General features: G+C 35.8%; 2 protein-coding genes across 4 annotated transcripts; both read right to left on the minus strand.

Annotated features, from left to right (window-relative positions):
- Positions 1–3,836: 3,836 nt before the first annotated feature.
- On the minus strand, positions 3,837–10,000 carry LOC131022181 (uncharacterized). Of its 3 annotated transcripts, none has more exons than XM_057951613.1 (13): positions 9,793–10,000; positions 8,632–8,830; positions 8,025–8,094; positions 7,627–7,823; positions 7,243–7,318; positions 7,076–7,159; positions 6,914–6,993; positions 5,820–5,946; positions 5,675–5,734; positions 5,437–5,487; positions 5,193–5,351; positions 4,886–5,018; positions 3,837–4,535 (listed from the first exon to the last, which is right to left on the minus strand). In XM_057951613.1, exons 2-13 carry the CDS (start codon positions 8,787–8,789, stop codon positions 4,363–4,365), a joined length of 1,368 nt encoding a protein of 455 aa, XP_057807596.1. In that variant the 5' UTR covers positions 8,790–8,830; positions 9,793–10,000; the 3' UTR covers positions 3,837–4,362. The 3 variants fall into 3 exon arrangements, with proteins under 3 accessions (XP_057807596.1, XP_057807595.1, XP_057807597.1); XM_057951612.1 differs by having other exon boundaries at positions 8,632–8,837; XM_057951614.1 differs by lacking the exon at positions 8,632–8,830 and having other exon boundaries at positions 9,793–9,990.
- A 6,276-nt stretch (positions 10,001–16,276) lies between these two features.
- On the minus strand, positions 16,277–20,706 carry LOC131022182 (GTP-binding protein BRASSINAZOLE INSENSITIVE PALE GREEN 2, chloroplastic). Its single transcript, XM_057951615.1, has 4 exons — positions 19,804–20,706; positions 18,373–19,718; positions 17,524–17,691; positions 16,277–16,946 (listed from the first exon to the last, which is right to left on the minus strand). Exons 1-4 carry the CDS (start codon positions 19,892–19,894, stop codon positions 16,593–16,595), a joined length of 1,959 nt encoding a protein of 652 aa, XP_057807598.1. The 5' UTR covers positions 19,895–20,706; the 3' UTR covers positions 16,277–16,592.
- Between the last annotated feature and the right edge of the window lie 108 nt (positions 20,707–20,814).

Here is a 20,814-nt window from a genome sequence, read left to right on the forward strand (position 1 = left end):
TAAAGAAACAGAAGCCCAGCAGCCCTAGGCCCAGACTAGGCCCCAAATGACATAGGCCCAGATCAGAACTAGGGCTTGCAGCTGCAACAGCAGCGCCTCCCTTCGATTCCCGTCAGTTCCGCCGCGCTCGGAGCCCTGCTGCCGCCTCTTCGCCCGTCAGCCCGCCGCCGCCGAGCGCGAAGCAACGACGCCATCAGACGTCGCGCGTCCACGCCGGAGGTCTCCACGCCGGTCGCGGCTCGAAGCTGCGTCAGAGGGCGTCTGCAGCGGAGGAAGAAGCGGCGTTCTCGCCGGGAAAGCGCAGGTCCGCCGCGCGAACCTCTACCAGTGCGTCGCCTCTCACGCCGGAGTGCGCGACGCCGTCTCGCCACCAAACCACCATCACGCTTTCGCCTTCCACCGCCGGACTCCAAGCCCGAGATGGCGGGACTACCACAGAGATGCAGCGGCGCGTCGGCTTGAAGCCACGACGCAGCTGCCGGCAGGTGGTCGGGCGCTGCACACCGGCGAGCCCCGAGCCACCATCGCCGCCTCGTCCATGAAGGTGGTTGGTTCAGATCCGGCGAAAGGCCCGACAATAAACACCCAATTTCAAAATTTCCAATTCCAATTTTCCGATTTCAGATTCATTTTAGAAACCATTTCTAAAATCAAATATTCTCAAATTTCCAGTTCCAAAATCGTCCGAGCAATTCCAGAAATCAGATTTCGAACATTCTTTAATTCCAAATTAAAATTTCATCAACCCATAGTTAATTAGAACACAATAACAATTGTAAATCGAGCCCCGGGCTCTGATACCACTGTTGGATATCCTTGACATCATCTAATGATACGCAGCGGAAATAACAGTCAAGGATTAGATCTAGATTTACAAATGCATCATGTGTAGAGATAGGCAAACGTACACAACAATAAAATTAACTTACTTGTTGTGTAGTAAACGTGCGTCTCGATTCCTGCGAATTGAATCCACCACTAGAGGTATCCACGTGCATGTCGATTCGATGCAGGAACAATTCCCAGTGCATGTTTCAATCTTCGACAGCTAGGAAATCTCCGATTGAAACCATAGTACTCTCTAGGTGTTTTCTCTTCTAATGTTTTCGTATATTTTCATATTCGATTCGTAAGACCAAGCTCCCTTATTTATAAGCGAAGAAGACAATTCTAAATTGTCTTGTCTTCCTTAGTCAACAATTACGACTAAGGAATTCACACTTGAGTCAACTTACTTAGTATTAGAATATATCAAATATATCCTAATCTAGTCCATAATATCTTTCAAAAAAAAAGTAGAAATTAGAAATAGGCATGGCTGCACGCGTCGCCACCTCCGCTGCCATGCGCCTCCTTCCGATGCTTCCTTCTCTTTGCGGCCAACGTGTTGGATCTAGCAATTGCTTCTTGGGCCCCAGAATCGTAGCCCTACCCAGCTACCCTGATGAACATAAACATATACTATATTTTAGTGCACATTCAGTTGAAGAGGATGGGCCCATCTTCCTCACCAAAATATTACATTGAGTAAAATTTTGAAGTAGCCAAAATGAAGCATAAAACACAATTTATGGCCACACATTGAAAAAACACAAATTTTGGCCATTTTTATTGATTTGGACGCTTTTGCCCTTAATGAGGCGGACTGGGTAGGATCAGACACGCGGGTCGCCTGCCGGGTCGGGTTAGGCACTTATGGCACTATTAGTGCCATAAGTGCCAAGATGGCACTTATGGCACTAATAGTGCCATAAGTGCCATCGAAAATCCAAAATAAAATCAAGTAAAATAGTCATTTTGGCACTTATGGCACTATTAGTGCCATAAGTGCCAACGAAATTCAAAATAAAACTAAGTAAAATGGTCATCAGCACAAATACAGAAACAACAACATCATTTAAACCCTAAATGGAACATCTAAACCCCAAATGGATAATCTAAACCCTAAATGGAACATCTAAACCCCAAATGAATAATCTAAACCCTAAATGAAATATCTAAACCCTAGGGGGAAGTGTGCACTTATGGCACTTATGGCACTATTAGTGCCATAAGTGCCATCTTGGCACTTATGGCACTAATAGTGCCATAAGTGCCTAACCCGACCCGGCACGCGACCCGCGTGTCTGATCCTACCCAGTCCGCCTCATTAAGGGCAAAAGCGTCCAAATCAATAAAAATGGCCAAAATTTGTGTTTTTTCAAATGGTGGACAAAATTTGATTTTCATTCTTCATTATGGTCATTTGGGTGGATTGTTTCATATTACATTTATCCTCCCTCTCCTTTGAAGGAAACTTGTTACTTCACTGGCACAAGTTGTAATGGTCTATTACATTTTGAAAATCAGCAGTATGATGATTTTCTTTGGAACCCAACAACCAATGAGTCCCTAACTCCTCCTCCTGTGATCACCAACAGCCTCCTGGTATTCGTGTTACCGATTATAAGCTTGGTTGTCAATTGTGGTCTGACAATAGATGTGCAGATAATTACAAAATACTGCAACTTGTTTTGGCTGATTGTTGAGAGCTTTGTTCAACTGAATGGAATTTCACATGCTTAGGTAAATTCTCGATATTATGATTGTATGCCAACTGATTATAAATTCCTTAAATTGACATACTTTAGTCATGAGTGGATTTTTATTTTAGATTATGGATGAGTATTTGTGTTTATATGATAGTATTATTGAAGTTGATGAAGTAAATGTCAATAAACAGGCTGAGGAGCTGGAGAAAGAAGAAGAAGGATATGTAATTGAAGCAACTGAGAGACCATTGATGCAAGTGTAGTTTGATAATTCTAGCTTGTTATCTTCCCTATTTATTGGATATATATATATGATTAGCTTGGTATCTTCCCTAATTATCCACTTTGCTTGGATATATATAAGTGTATAAATATTGCATGCACAGGTAAAACAGCTGATGCTCCAAAACTGTTGTTGGATATGAGATGATGGTGGCGGCATGCTGAGAATTTTCTGTTTTTAATTTGTTGTTCATCTTAGTCTTCTTTGGTTGGATCTATTATGCTCATTGGTTTTCTTGTTCCTTTATCCGTAATCTGTAAAAGATGAGTGTCTCGTCATAGAATGGAAATAAGGGTGTGTGCCTTCGGTTTTTTGGTTCGATTTTTGTTCGGTTTTTTAAAAAAATCCTAACTGAACCGAATTAATCAAATAAATTGAAATTAAAAAGAAAACGAACCAAGCCGAAAAATCAAAATAATTCCAAAAAAAAATTTGAAAAAACAAAATAAAAATTAAGAAAAAGATTAAATTTAATTGTGGTTAATATTAAAATTATATATCAATCTGTATGTATATATATATATATATATTTATAATAAGTATACGTATATATTATTAAATAAATATAGTTCGGTTTTCGAATTTGTTCGATTTTTACAGAACCAAGCCGAATCGAATCAAAAAATCGAATTCTTTTGAAAAATCAAATCGAACCAAACCAAAAAATTAAAAAAATCGAACTATATTTTAATATTTCGGTTTGGATCAGTTCGGTTATTCAATTTTGATTATTTTGCTCATCATGTGCAGCTCTAATAGTTTACCACTGAATGTATTCTTTGGGAGCTTATACACTCGATCATAAGCTTAATGGAAGTTAAGAGATTTAAAGTGTATATTTACCCTTCTTTATTGAGACATGAAATACAAGGTTAACCAACTTTCTTTATGAGACATTTACAAAACTTTATTGTAGATAGATATCATGCTGCTGGTGAAGAGATTATTATTATTGTTTCTGAATAAAGCAATTGGTGGAGAGATGAAAACCAGAAATAAGGACCTTCCAAACACTGGTCCCCTCAAAAAAACAAAGATATTTCAGAAAAATGTGGTTCAAAAGATACCCCTGTCAATTTGTGATCACAAATGCCCTAATTCAGGCACTAGTAGTATCTCAAGCTTGTCCTTATCTAGGCTACACAAAAAAACAACATTAACATTTCACAATTTTTTTTTTCCTTTGGAATTCAACAAGATACTTCTAGCAAACCTGTCCCTGTATCACTAAAAATCCATTGACTGTGCAAATAGAAACCAGTAAAACTAAGCCCACCGAACATTATCTGACACCTATCGCAAAACGAGCCACTATCAAATCAAGAACTGGCGGCACGAAACCAATGGTCCTGACTGCCAAGACTAACAATGATATGCCTTAGGCATAAGCATCAGCCTATGTATATGTTAAGTGGAACTAAACATTTTTGCAGCAAAATTTGGCTGCCATAGATCAGTTCATGGACTAGAACTTGACATTCTAGGAGCTATTAGTTCAATTATAACACAAACCTGTGATTTGACTTCAAGAATATATACATCTTTGAGCTATTCCAGTAGAGGAGTGATTAAAGGTGTTAAAGTCGGCTCGGGAAGCTTCATGCTAAGTGTCACTAGTACACCAACCAGTGCAGAGATGGCCGGAACAAGCCCGAGACCGTATCTGGTAACAGAGAGAGAGAATACAGGATGGCAGTTCCACACTTCGTCTTGAGTCGGTCCTGCACAAAATGTAGGAATTTTAGGCTAAAAGAGGCAGATGACCTTGAATGAAATTTTATTATGAGAGATGTACAAATATGTTAATACTGCAAAGTAGCGAGTTTTGAGGATGTAACCGAAATACGCATGTAAAATTATTGGCTTTTAGAATATACAAATAACTTGACAAAGTAAGTGGATCTAAGCAAACAAACATATTGAAACAATCAGACTAAAGTCAATGATACTACAAGCTCCAGATGAAGATATTTTATGAGGCTAACAAATCTTGAATTGGCCAACTAGTGCAAACTAGTTCGTAGAGGGGGAAAGTATCAAGTGAAGGATAGATGGATGAAAAGAAACTTACTTTGATATGATTCAAGAATAGTTAATGCTAGTCCACATATTATTTTGTCCAAAAAGCTCAATGATCCATAAACAAAGGCACATCCGTTGAGATCTCGACCAACTAGGAAGCTCTGCATGCTCACCCCAGACACCTGGTCATTCCGTGAAAGTCATTGTTCCAAAATGTGGAGATCATCAAACCACAATTAAACATATAAAAGGGACCGACATTCTCATGAAAATATATACGACTACAACCACATCATATCTATTCAATGATGCTGCCTCAAATTTCTACTTAGTTATCGAAGGAAAACTTTCCTTACCATCATCAAGGCATTTGCCACTCCAATCACCATTGATATAAGGTACATAAAACCTTTCATGCTGCTTGGCAAAAAGAGGATGCCAACACCAGAAATCATCCAAAGAAGGCCCCCAGCAGAATAGGAAACCTTCAACCGATGACTATTCCAGGCCATCTCCTATACAAAGAGCAAGCAATCATGGAAAGATGTTACAGTGATAAAATGATTAAGAACTTCGTAGGTAATTTGGTTTCAAGTGAACCTGTAGGATGATTGATGTGATGAAGCTGCATATGTAGATGACTGCAGGCACCTAGGCGCACAAATATCGAACATGATTGCAAGACATGAAATATGTTTGTTTCTCAAATGTCTCAAAGATTTATAGTATAAGAAAGTAATAAAAAATTGTACCAAAGCTTTGGAAGATTGGTCCATTCATGTTTGTTTCTCAAATGTCTCAAAGATTTATAGTATAAGAAAGTAATAAAAAATTGTACCAAAGCTTTGGAAGATTGGTCCATTCTCAGCTCATTGACGACATAAAAGGCAAGAAATGCCTGAGTCACCGAGGCAAAAAAAATTAATAATAAAGTCTCTCTGGAATACTTCAGCAAAACAACATAGAAACAGTTACACGCTAACCTGTGATACATTTGTGACTAGTCTAGTTAGCACATATACAAGTGCTACTTGGTGGTATAACAACTTGCGAAACCAGTATGTCCAAGAAATTCTGGCATAACCTATTTCATGAGCTTCTCCTTTTAATCTGCAAGAATGGAATACAAACGTAACACGTCAGCGTACTAATTTCAGCATGATAAGCTTGAATTTTGGCATTCATTAAGAACTGCAGAATGTTCAAACCGCCCATGAATGTTTCTGATCCGAATAGAGAATATCTCTCTTCCCAATCACTTCCTCATGCATAAGTTTAAAATACATTTCTTACAAAAAAACGAGACACAAAAGAACAAGCAACTTGTTCATGACCAGCTTCTTATGTTTCAAACTGTAAATAACTAGAATCCTATCTTGTGAATATTTAAACTCCAATTCTATGTGAAAGGTAAGCACGATTAGGGCCATTATAAGTAAATCAGTTTTTACTGTTCACATTAGAATTCAAAAGATTGAAGTAAATTATGTAGCATTACCGCGTTAGTTTCTAAAATTTAGAATATGTCCTCTGAAGATGCCGACATTTGGCATAACGTCCAATAGGATATAAGTTAAGCCAGTGGCAATCACATTTGTAATTTTGTTCAAAGGTTGAACAAGTTGTCTCTATTTGTGATAGAAAAAGATAATAGGAAACTTGTTGTGTTACCCACATAAGCTAAAGAGTGTTAAACATGTGACACATAAGGTCCTTGTGTAGAGTATTTATCATAAACTCATTTAATTATTATAGTTGAAATATACTTGGAATTGGAAAGGAAAAAGAACTAAAACTAAAAAAGCCAGGTAACCTAATTGGAAAGGGCAGTGTCATTCATCTTCTCCATCATGTCTTGCACCTTTACTAACTCATTGCAATGCTTATGAGTAGGTAATTTCTTCTTAGTAGATTAACAATTTGTAGCTTGCTTCACTAAAACACCAGACTTCCCGAGCAAGTGATCAGTTAATTGGGCAGTACACAAGAAAATACACATCAAACTAATAATTGCCAGAAGGAGGCCAAACAATTTTCATCAGAGCATCATTATAGAACTTCAACGTATATTATTAACCTTGGCTCTGCAGTTCCAAGATGAAATATACTGACAAAACAACAACCAATGAAGATCGATGCATATGCTATCCAGCGGTACTGAAAAGATGCAACAAAATGAGAAAGCAGTTTGAAAGAAAATTCCTATAAAATGACAAGAACAAACTATTAGTTTATATACCTGATGCTCGACTTCAATAATGGACCGCTTTGTGTGGAACTTGAATACCACAAAAGCAACAACATATAGACTCAGGTTTGCAACCTTTAGCAAAAGTGAAGGAAAATTTACTTCATACACATATAATATACTAATATAATGGACGAAAACATAGTAGAAATTGTTACCATTGTAAAGGCATTGCGACAACTGGTCATAACTACACGACTTGTTGAATTTAGGGTTATGCAGTTCACCATTGACCTACAACAAGAGCAGGCTTGCAGCATTACTTAAATTTCCTGACTAAAAACTGTTTAGCAGGCTAAAAGATATAACCCATCAGCGTAATTTGACTTGTTTCCATTAAATATTTTTTTTGTCCTTTAACTCCCATGAGCCAAAATCATAAATCATCATTTCAGTCATACAGCATCATTCACAATGATCCATATGAAGTACATTTCTTAATTCATCAAAATAGTAAATGAAAGCGATTGGTTTCATCATTTGTATCCTATCACAGCAACAAGAACGCCAATTATTATGAATACAAGAAAAAACTTTATTACATGTGTGAAACTTGAGTAGCAGCCCAGCCAACATTGAAAATTGCAGCAAAGAGGCTATAACTGATGGTTTGTGCACCAGATGAATAGGACCCTATAATTTTGCAAGGCAAGCAGCCACCAAAGACGGAAGAAAATGATACCGCAACCAAAAGAGATCCTGCGCCATGCCATATCTTAAAACTCCCATACCTGTCTATCTATGAGAAAAAGAAAACTGGTATATCACCTTTCTAGTCTCAAGTAACTAACCAATTGTCTCAGACTACCATACTATTTAGAACTTCACTACAGAAATCTAATGATTTTGTAAGTTTATTGAAATGTGTGAAATAGCTTTTTTATGTGGTTTCAAAGCATAAAGGAAAATGTTTAACTTGTAAAATAATTTCTATACATACCAGTTCACCAGCAAATATTGTCATGAAGCCATCAGCAATTTGACCAGAGAGCATGACAACAGCAGCATCACTTAAAAGAGAAAGCCAAGGCATAAATCTCAAACACGAGAAATCACCAGAATAACTAGTAAAACGAAACCAAAACTAACTATAAAATGTGGAAATTGTTTATTTCTCTTCCAAAGCTAACATGCCCTTCCTCCCTAACCCAAATGCCCCACCACCCCCAACCCCACTCATTTCCCCAACTCAACCAACAAGGAAGAAAAAAGAAAAAAAGAATACACTTTTTAAAATGATGTATTTAAAAATACGATTGCCTCTACTGAGAATGAAGTCATGCATGCAATCTCTGGATTCACTTTTGAGATCCAAAGTTCATATAGCTTCAGTTTATACAGACTTAAACATTCGTTACATATCACAAGTGTACAAACTTCAACTTTGTGAACAAACAATACTTTTATTTTTAGATGACTTCTTGGTTAATTTCATGTGCCATCACTGGCAAGGTAAAAAACAAAAAGGAAGCACAATCTAGTTTTGAAATATAAAATGAATAATATATCAAATGAGAAGCATAGGGAGTAAGAAGCAAAGTCCAAACCTTGGGGGCAGTCCTATATCGGTCAAAAACACTAAGAGATATGTAAACCAACATGCAGATGTTACATCATTCAACATATGTCCCACCCCATAGTAGAAGATGGCGCATCTTCCTATAGGCTTGGTGCATGAATCATCATCAGTTGAGCCCCCAGTCATGCTGGTTTAGAAGTCTCAAGATTTTCTTAGGTAGTGAGTTCCTGCAAGCTATACCCATTTGTTCATCGTGAACATAAGAAACTCTTTGACGTATTGAAGTAAATAAATACTCTAAAGATAGTGCACACTCTTTATACTGCAGAATATGTTCTTAAGTCTAGATTTCCCTTCATGACCAAACCTACAAAAGTAGAGAAGTAGAGAACCTTATAAAAGGACAAACTATATCCTGCTGAACATTCTGCAAAAGGTTGGGCTATGGCTCTGATTCTTCACGAACCATAATTGTACAATGGCTACATTGTGCAAAACTTATCAGTGTGTGGATGAGATGGAGTTAAATTCTTTAATCCTCAGAAAAGAAGGGAAAAATGAAATCTTCTCAATTTCATGGCTTGGGCAAAAAGAAAATCAGATTATTCTCTACCTTTAGTTCCAATGTCTTCTAATGTGAACTGCAGGGTTTCATGCTATCAATACACAAAGACATCATGGCTTTCTATATGGAAGCTTCCATTCGGAATCTTAACCAATATTTTTTTTGAAGCTAGATTGGTAGTATGCCTATCCTCCAAGCAAAGAACCTCCAAAGAAATCTCTATTTTTCACAAACCAGAATGTTGATTGGATAAAATTTAGCTCTAAATCCCTTGATTCAACCTTAAAGCAGCACAGAATAACACAATTTAACCACCTCAAAGTAAACAAATTCACATGTAGACAAAGAACTCGGATGAATCAAATCATTTCAGTGAGTCTTCACCCACATCACCATTTTTCGTCCTGGAGAAATCAGTGTTTTGTGTATGAAAACATAACGTGAGAAATAAATAATACAGTAAATGCGTGCGGTTTCATAAAAAACCTTCATGTCATCAGACATCAATCATACATCATGATACATGAAAAAACTCAGAAAGACGAAAACACAACGCGCAGTAGAGAGCTCAATGGTGCAGAAAATTCAAATATTAACACCGGTTAGAACAATTTGATTCCATACCTCTTTGTGTGATTTGAGCAGCACACCGAATTTTCCTATACGTAAATTGGATTATTGAAATGGTGGCGTAGTGAGGGGTGGGAAAGAGATGAGAATTTTGTAGGTACACATTGCAACTCTGCAAGTAATGCTTGCGTTCTTCGCTTCCTTCTTTGAATGGACATATATATATATATATATATATATATATATATGCGCAGAAACTGAATGTATGGAATTACGATGCAGCGCCACCTATTGCTTACATACGTTGGGAACACAAATAAGAAAGGCGTGATGTGAATTGACTGTATAGTCCCTAAACGCCACCTTTTTTTTTTTGGAGAGTATTCGTTTTCACTTTTATGTAAAGTGTAAATATATGAAACTACCCACTTTGATAAAATGTCTATGGAAACTACCCATTTTGCTTTGATGTTGATAGGTAGACATTGAAATTTGAAAAAGTTCTTACACTTTCTTACACAAGTACAATTGGTGTAAGATATGTGTAAGATAGGTAGTTAAGAATGGTTCAAAATCTGAGAAAATGACATTAATTGCTAACTCACGCCAGTTTCAAGCACTGTAGGTTTAAAAAATTTGATAAAATAGGCTACGTTTATGCGTTATAAAATATCAATACGCAGGAAAAAAGTTTCAAATTTAGATATATTGTGAACAAAAAATATTCTAAAGCTAATGGAGTAACAAGCCTCCCATAAACCCAAGCCGCCTGCATAAGCCTCGAGGTATTTTCACGCGCGGCTTTTGCAGAAGGCTAGGGTTTATGGGAGGCTTGTTACTCCATTGGCTTTATAATATTTTTTAGTTGACAATATATCTAAACTTGAATTTTTTAGATTTTTTATTAATGTTTTATAACCCACAAACGTGCCCTCATTTCGTATTTTTTTATATATATATATTTTCTAAAAAAATACATATGAGTGATCCAAAATGATGATATTTATATAAATAATTAAATAGATATAATCGAAAATATATATATATATATATATATATATATATATATATAAACAAATACGAAATTAGGGCACGTTTGTGGGTTATAAAACATTAATGCAAACGCTAAAAAAAATCAAATTTAGGTATATTGTGAACAAAAAAATATTTTAAAGCCAACGGAGTAACAAGCCTCCCATAAACCCAAGCCTCCTGCAAAAGCCGCGCGTTAAAATACCCCAAGGCTTATGCAGGAGGTTAGGGTTTATGGGAGGCTTGTTACTCCATTGGCTTTAGAAAAAATAATTTGTTCACAATATACCTAAATTTGAATTTTTTAGCATTTTTATTAATGTTTTATAACCCACAAACGTGCCCTCATTTCGTATTTATTTATTATATATAAATATTTTCTGAAAAAATACATATGAAAGACCCAAAATGATGATATTTATATAAATAATTAGAATGACCCAAAATAATTCATGGATATATATACTGGAAATAATTCACAACAAATAAACAAGAGGAATCCACATTGATTTGTAGTAATCCACATTGGAACCAAAAAAAGATAAATGCGCCTTTTGAGATAGATTGGACGACAAGCTTACGGGTTTTGCAAAGGGGAATTTGACCCAATGAGTACAAGAGGAATTCAAGGCTTTTGTTATTGTAAGGCTCACGGGTTTAATTGAAAGAGAATCTCATGTCCACTCAAGGCTCGAAAGATAATATCACGGGTTTGAAGAATGAATTCAAGGCTTTTGTAATTCAAGAGAATCTCACCCTTAGGTTAAATATACCCAAGCCGCCCCACTCATTCAAACCAAAGCCGCCCCTTTGCAAATTTTGTGCTCCTTCAAGAATTCATTCGCGGCTTCAAGAATACAAGGCTTCAAGGCATACTCCATGGCTTCTTCTTCAAACCAAGTAAGCATCGAATCTCCTTGAGCATATTTTATGTATTTTAAGCATGTTTATTCGTATAAATTGAGCTTCTTCTTTTTTTGAGGCGATGATTGACTGTTGAAGCATGTTTGTTTAGAACCGTTGCTTTATTTTACTTTCTTTGATTTTTTTAGTTCGGTGGATTTGATTTTTGTGAATAGGGATATTACTTTGGTGGATTTATTTATTGTATACAGACAATTCTCGTAATTAGCTAATGGAGCTTTATATTAGTTTGGTGGATTTATTAGTTCAGGTCCTTTTATATGTTAATTACGCATAAAATAATACTCCCTCCGTCCACGAAATGAGTACCCATTTGTGGACGGCACGGGTTTTAAGAAATGTATTGAGTGTAGTGTGAATAGAATAGAGGTCCCACATTTTTGAGTGTATTAATTAAAGTGTTGTGTGGGGTACACTTGCCAAAAAGGGAAATGGGTACTCATTTCGTGGACGGACGAAAATGGAAATATGGGTACTCATTTCGTGGACGGAGGGAGTAACATTTTTTAGGTTTTTCATAATTATAAAATTAAATACATATTATGTGGGGCGATCAGTTGATTTCAGGGTCGCCGAGCATTAAGTGGGGCAATCAGCATGCCACTGACTATAGGCGTAAGATAGCCAGTAGCATCTTCGAGTTTTGCGTACCAGCTGATATTTGATTATGTAGTTTTGACATTTTTATGACTATTTTATGAAAAAACAATCCTAGTTGCTTGATATTTGAATATCTGTAATTCAATATTTCATTTCACTTTTTGATCAATTGAATCTTACATAAAAGTGAAAAATAAGCTGAATTAACCAACAAGCCTCCCAAAAATGAAGGTCTGGAGGCATAAGCCTTTAACCAAAACGTCAAAGGCTTTTAGCGCCGGCATATCATTTTTGGGAGGCTTGTGGGTTTTTTCAGCTTATTTTTCAGTTTTATGCATGACCAAGGCTTCATAAGTTATATTATGTCATGTACCCAACTTTTGTTCTAAACATTATATGTTTGTCAAACTTCTCAGTCATAATTACAACTCATAGTTGTCATGACATGTCAATGGTGGTCATAACTATAGAAGTCTAATTTCTAATTACAATTTGTAAAATCTGAGAGTTGAAAAACTTCTAAAACATCATAAAAACTCTAAAACTCCAACAAGCCTCCCAAACATTTGTGTGGGCGATCACAAGCCGCCCATAAAATGATGAACGGCTTTTGCTCGTGCACTCAACTTTTTGGGAGGCTTGTTCAATGTTTAGAGTTTTTATGATTCCTTAAATATATTGCAATTGATATCCCAAAGAAAACCATTTATTATTATCCGTCATGAACATATCAATTAATCCAATAAGTGTGAATATCTGTAATGTTATTTTTCACTTTTATATCGATTGAATCCTATATAAAACATGTAATTAATATGAATTAACCAACAAGCCTCCCAAAAATGAAGGTCCTTCGGCACAAGCCGTGCACAAAAAAAGACAAAGGCTTGTTCTTAAGTACAATCATTTTTGGGAGGCTTGTTTGTTAATTCATATTAATTCCATGTCTTACAGATAAATTGTTTTCACAATATACATAACTAGGAAGAATATGAGATAATCACCATGAATATAATGTAAAACATGCTCTTTTAATTAAAACCAACATACAATCAAACATGAAAACGATAATTTATACGAAGAATATGAGATAATCACCTTTTGAGGCAGAAATTCAACACAAATTGCATCACCTCTCGCAAAAAATCACTTATCAAATCTATGAGTATTTGAATTTGTGTATTCTCATTCACACATGCAGCCTTTATAAGGACTAATATTAGATTCCTTACAAATTCACGTGAAATTTATTGCTCATTTAGTACAATTCAACCTATTATTTCATGTGCAATGGAATGCATGCATAAAGTGAGCATTAAAGCCTCACTACCATCCAACCTTTTGCAGAGTCACATTCTCTTACATTTCATGTCAGCATGTACTTTTTTTTCTGAAAAATTAACAAAAAAAATACAAATACAAAATAAGGATATGTATGTTACGTTGAAACATTCATGACAATGCGAAAAATTACAAAATAATATATATTGTGAAACTAAAAAGTATTTCCTACCTAGCAGACCAACAAGCCTCCCAAAAATCGTTCGCGGGAATCACTAGCCTTCGGTGAATTTACACGAGGCTAGTGACGCCGACTAATAGTTTTTGGGAGGCTTATCACATTTTTAGCTAGATAACATTATATTGGTTCATAATATATGAGGTTGGATATTTTTAATTGATAATTTCTTATTATTTTATGTGCAAATATATATATAAAAAAAATACGAAATGAGGGCACGTTTGTGGGTTATAAAACATTAATAAAAAATCTAAAAAATTCAAGTTTAGATATATTGTCAACTAAAAAATATTATAAAGCCAATGGAGTAACAAGCCTCCCATAAACCCTAGCCTTCTGCAAAAGCCGCGCGTGAAAATACCTCGAGGCTTATGCAGGCGGCTTGGGTTTATGGGAGGCTTGTTACTCCATTGGCTTTAGAATATTTTTTGTTCACAATATACCTAAATTTGAAACTTTTTTCCTGCGTATTGATATTTTATAACGCATAAACGTAGCCTATTTTATCAAATTTTTTAAACCTACAGTGCTTGAAACTGACGTGAGTTAGCAATTAATGTCATTTTCTCAGATTTTGAACCATTCTTAACTACCTATCTTACACATTTCTTACACCAATTGTACTTGTGTAAGAAAGTGTAAGAACTTTTTCAAATTTCAATGTCTACCTATCAACATCAAAGCAAAGTGAGTAGTTTCCATAGACATTTTATCAAAGTGGGTAGTTTTATTTTCGTCCCTAAGCGCCACCTTTTTCAATGTGAATTGACTGTATAGTCCCTAAGCGCCACCTTTTTTTTTTTGGAGAGTATTCGTTTTCACTTTTATGTAAATTGGTCACAGCTGTTATTTATACTATAGAGTATTAAAAAATAATTTATTTACTTATTTTAATACAAATGCTTAAAATATTATTATAAACATTAAACATATTTTTTTATAAATTTAACATAAAATCAATATATTATTTGAATTGATATCTCAAAATAAATATCACTTGAATGGATTTTGCTGAAATACACGTCCAAAAATGTAGATATATAAATATTTATTAATATTATGTACTCCATGTTGTAAACTTTGAAATATATTACATTTTTATTTTTTCTTCTTACAATGAAATATTTTTTACAATATTTGAAATATTTCAGGAATGTGAATTTATATCCCATTTGTATTTATATAACAATGATGATGTAGTTCTAAATATTTTTTCAAGTTATAAAATATATATTGGTTCCTATATGAGTACAATTAAAATAATATTAATTTTATGGCAGTGATTAACTAGCTATTGTGCCACCATTCAATTCCCAGCTTCAATTAACCGAAAAAAATCAAAAAGATTATGACAGTGATTAATCGAAAAAAAATCATAAAGTTTATGGCACAATATATCTGAATATAAACACATTTTTGCGTAATTTTAAATTACATTCTTAGAGGAATTCTTTTTACAGTAATACTTGAGGAAACAATATTCTTAAACTCGAGAGATACTCAGCTTAAATTAATCACTCCCACATATTGAATCAATTGAAAAACGATTACTGTAACGATTAATTCACAATCACTAATAAGAAAAGAAAATAAGACAACATTTATGCAGCCGCTTAGGCTCGCATGCATCATCATCATGCAATCAAGAAAAGTTGAAGAATTTTGTGAATTTGCAGAGAGAGAGAGAGAGAAGACTAACCCAAAGGCCAAAGCAGAAATCAAGCGAAGGTTGTAATTAACAAAGTTTGTGGGATATATATGTTGAAGCTGAGTATTGAAATGAAGGAACAAGAAGATGGGATTTGCACAAGTTAAATGCAGTCTGTAAACTGATTGCATGCTTTGTCTGTTGCAAGATGGCTCGGCGGCCCACACTTTGTACCAATCACAAGTAAGATAATGTTACATCACCCTATAATGAATGTGACTATCATATTTTAGCAAAAATCGAGATTTGCAGTAACATGCTATTTATAGAATATATGGCCATATGGGGTTTTTATATTAGGAATATATGTCGAGAAACGTACAAAAAAGGAAACAATAATTTTTGAGTTGGTTGATGGTGGCAGCCATGCCGCTAGTGCTTGAATTTGCCGCCATACAAAATGCAATCCACTACCAATAATTTGTACACACAAAATCTAACCATTCGATTTCAATAAATAGAATAAAGATAAGAAGAGATGGAATCTAAAGATAAGAGATAGCACCTCGGATTTAGGAACTGGAGGAGGTGGCTCAATAAATTTCCCAATTTTGGATAATATATTATCCGAAAGTGATCATGAATTGTTACACTACATATGATTTATCATTGAAATGTAACGATTCATTGTGCATGGTAAAATATACAAACATACACACAATATTCATTAATCTTCCTTAATATGCAGAGGCATTTGATTTGAGTGCCACTAACCCAGAATTGCATTTTTATTTTATCTCTCTCTCTCTCTCGAAGAATGTATGCAAGATAAAAAGAATCAAGTACCCAGAAAGGTATAATACAACATCAAGAACTAAGATACAGAAAAATACCAAACCCTACTAAAGGTCCCTCACAACTGGACTTCTCCGAAGCACCGTCAGGCGCTGAACAATCTCGTTAGCTCGTAGACAGCACCGTTAGCCCGCCCCACCAGCCGGCTACATGTACCATAGCCTCCTTTCGTTAGAGGGTGAACATTTGCAGAAACACAAGCCAGATGAAGCATCCACTGCTCTGCACCTGCTCTAAAAGTAGCAATTTTACGTCGTGTTGTTATGTTTCTTCTCAGATAGGTACTTGAGAGAGCAAATCTGCACTTTCATCTTCATCTGCTCTCTTAGATTGAGCTTCGAGTTTATTCTGTTTCCCGATGGCCTCGGATATAGCCTTAGGCAGCCAAAACCCAGGCCGCTCAAGAGATGATGCCCGATCAAGCACCAGCGGCTCCCGCGAAGTGATTTGGATGCCATCATACGTCCATAGGCTCAAGCGTGCTTCGCCTTTCAAGCCTATCGAGAACCAACCCAATCCTGCCACTGCAACATCGACACTGTTCACATCCCAGCTTGTTCCAGATGCTTTAACATCTCTTTTCACCCATCCACCCAATTCAGAAACCCGGTCTTCACCAATAGGTGGCTGAAATAAGTAAAACCAAATAAATTAGTCATAATTTGTTCTATATATATATTGAAACCACATCCATTTGAGTATAAATGCTGTAAATGTTTAAAGTCTTTTTTACTGCTATACAAATGTGCTTGCTCTGCAGATCATGAAAATAAGGCTGATAAAATGTGAAAAAGAAAGGAGAAAGTTTCAAATAGCAAAATCTGAAACATATAGGTCTGAAAGGATTATCGCACGAGTGAATTAGCATCTATATCAACTGGATAGGATCTGGATGAATAGCTCCTCTTATTGAAAAGGAAAAAGAGAGAAGATAATAACACCCAATGAAATATATCAGGAGCAAACAGCCAACAAAAACGACTAAAAGTTAGATTCCAATTAGAAGAAGAATTTCTCATGTAAAAGTATACTGCCTATGTAACTGTGAAATAAGTGAAACCATTCGAGAATATATTGAACTCAAGAGTCATTGATTTATCGGATGCAAGTATTATAAAGTTAAGCACTACTTATTAGTTCAAAAATAGTTTAGGTAAAAACCAACACGCTAAAGTTCCTCCATTTGACTGGCTCAGATTCTCACCTGCAATCTAATTCCAAAATGCTTATTCTTCATTTCATCAGCATTCTCCGTCTTTCCCAGGTGAAGGGACACGCTATGTGATGCCCAGATTGTTACGTAGATAGTTTCTACAGAAGCCTCGTCAAGATCAAGTCTGACTAAGCCACCGACATGTACAGTTTGACCAGCCTGCACGTGGTTAAACCACAATCATTAAGATTGATAAAGAATATGATCAACAATGCTACGACAACTGAGGGTGCTCTCAAAAGAGAAGAAAGATAAAGAGATCACATAAGCAGCCCAATCGAAAAAACTAAGCATGTCAAGTGGAAAGAGACAGAAAAAGAAACTTGAGGTCATGACAAAAGATAGATTATCAGACAGACTATTATATAATTTTTTCAGCTAATTACATGATGCATTGGCCCAGTAATTTGATTTTTGGCACATATCTTCATGTCACCTCATAGACTAGCACCTTATACCTATTGTTCTTTCCATGGAACAAAAACTAACACATTCGGAAGGGGACCAAACAAGGGTAGAAAGTAAGTTTAGAGCTTCTATGTTGTTTAGCTTGGGGAAAATATAAAATGAGTTTCTTTGAAATCATATACTTACCTAACTCTACCAATTCTACATTAGGTTAGTCCCCTGTTCATATTGCCTCAACCCCTCCAACCCTCTTAATTTCACGGATATGGTATTTCCCTGCTTACACTACATCAGCTAAGCAATGACCCTTCTACTAGCACAAAAGAAGCATGTTCCTCATTACACAGTTATTTCTCATCTATATTTGAGCAACCAAAAACAATCTAGAGCTGCCAAGGGTACTGCCAAAATTCTAGGTACTGAATAACTTGCCTTTATCCTGAAAGTTCTGGGCTGAAGCTCTTTCCGCATCTCGACCATTTTTTGCTCGTCCCTGTTCAATCTCATAGACATTAAATACGGGTGCAAGAGTCCTGGTGTATCGTACATCTTTGCCTTAGCAGGCAGAATCCCTCCAATCCTGAGTATCCCAAGTGTTGTTCCAGGAATCGGAGCTTCTGTCAGCTTTGCGACCTTCACCCCTTCTTTCTTGGAAAATGCATTGATCAATGTCGACTTCCCAGCATTCTGAGATCCAATAACCCAAACATTCCCTCTAGGCCCAGCCAAATTCTTGATGAATGCAAGCAAGTTCCTCACACCCAAATCTTTCTTAGAACTAACCATGTACACCCCACTTAGCTTAGGTGCACCATTTTCCTTGGCACGGTGCCGGACCCATCTATCCAATCTTGCAGGTGAAATCTGGGAAGGAAGAAGATCTACCTTGGTAGCAACAAGAACAAGCTTTGGCAACTTTTTACTATGCTTTCCATCTTGACCATCTGCCAATGCTTTGAACAAGGACTTGGCTGCACGCTTAGGGAATGACCCTTCAAAATCAACACAATCCACCACCATAACCACCACAGTAGCATCCGCATTCCCCGTGGGCTTCATCAATCTCGTGCTTATCAATCGATCAAAATCAAAATCAGGTATCAAATTCTCAGCCACCTGATTCTTAACCCGCCCATAATTCCTCAGTGAGTGGCACCTTGCACAAACAGTCACCTCCACCGTCTCTCGTTCAGCCTCCCTAGAGATTCTCTTCCTCTCTGCCTTGGATACTTTTTTCCTTTTCCTCTTCTCTAGTGTCTCCTCCGTGGTGTTGCCATACCCTACACCAGCTGGAGTAAATCCATCTAACTCCTTCAAATACTCATCCTCATCATCTTCCAACTCCGATTCCCAATCATCCGACTCCCAATCACTCCCATCCTTATCAAGCTTCTCCAGTTCAGCCTTAATGTCATCATCACCATCACCGTCATCCAAGTCCTCCAATTCACTCAAGTCCTCATCATCTTCAAACTCATCAAAATTCTCATCCAATAAATCCTCTATAGTCTCAATCGATCTTTTCACTATCTTCTCACTTTTCTGAAAATACCCTGGAAAATTTGGGTCTCTATCTTGCATAAACACTCCACAACCAGGACATATGGGCCCAAAATTCTGATCATCATCTCTCCCTTCACTCAAAATTACACCTTTATCACCTTTTCTTGAATTACTCACACGTCTTTTCTCAGCTTTCTGACTAATTGCTTCACTACACCGTACCAAACATAAATCTTTACTGTAATTCTTTTCTTTCTTTCTCCCTACATCCAATCCTGTAAAGAAGCGATTAAGACTACCGTGTTTTGTGCATATTGTGTGAAAATGCAAAAATAAAAGAAGAAACAAGCAAAAACTTACCGGTAAAAAGCTGGAATTTTGATGAAGGCTTTGTTCCAAGCGATAGGTTGACAGCGCTTGAAGATAGAGATAGAGAGATGGTTGACAGCATAACTGCTAGTTTTTTTTCTTCTGAAAACTGCTGTGGCTTGAGGGTTTAGGAGCGTGGGAGAGCAAGATAAAACCCCATTAACACAGCAGCACTCCACAAAATTAAATCGTAATATTTGGTGTACAAAATAATCACTACACAAACAAATTTGAGAATGGGCAATCAACACTAGATTATAGACATGAGGAGAAGTTGGTAGCGGCGGAGCTGGAATTTGGGAAAATGTTGTGGATTTTATTTCTATCCAATTATAGATTATATGTATATAGATATATATAATTAATAAAATATTTAATTAATTTTGATGCTTATACTCTTTCGGTTCACAAAAAAAAGTCATACTTGTTATTTTTTGTCCACAACAAAGAGTCTCTTTTAATTTTTTGAAGCATCACATCATATATTTTCTCTTATATTTAATTATAAATTATACTTTTATTCTATTTTTTAATTATTATTATATTTTTATTTTTATTTTTTGTATTAATACTATCTCTATAAATTACTATATCTTTATTCTACTAACATTAATTTTAACAATTTTATTAAAATCTGTGTTTACCTTGAATGAAATTCTATTTTGTGGACTGAAGAGTATCATGTAAAATCGAGACATATTTTCTTTTTTTTTTGGGGGGGGGGGGGTCGTTTTCGTCTACCTCAATTCGACCAAATCAAAATCAATTGGTACAATGATCAATTCAATTCCGGTTGGTTTTCGACTCACCTTTAAACTCATGTTTCAGAAGTGAATTTTATTATATAAAAAAATATATATATCGGAGAACAAAAAGTATAGACTCACTTTATTTATTGAAAGTGTGCCAAGCATTGGATGATTGATATATGTAAATACGTAGTAAGAAAATAAATATTTGCATACATATGGCATAAATATGCAATTGCTATACTAGACTTTG

The sequence above is a fragment of the Salvia miltiorrhiza genome, chromosome 4, assembly GCF_028751815.1.
Source record: "Salvia miltiorrhiza cultivar Shanhuang (shh) chromosome 4, IMPLAD_Smil_shh, whole genome shotgun sequence".
In the NCBI taxonomy this organism is placed as follows: domain Eukaryota; kingdom Viridiplantae; phylum Streptophyta; class Magnoliopsida; order Lamiales; family Lamiaceae; genus Salvia; species Salvia miltiorrhiza.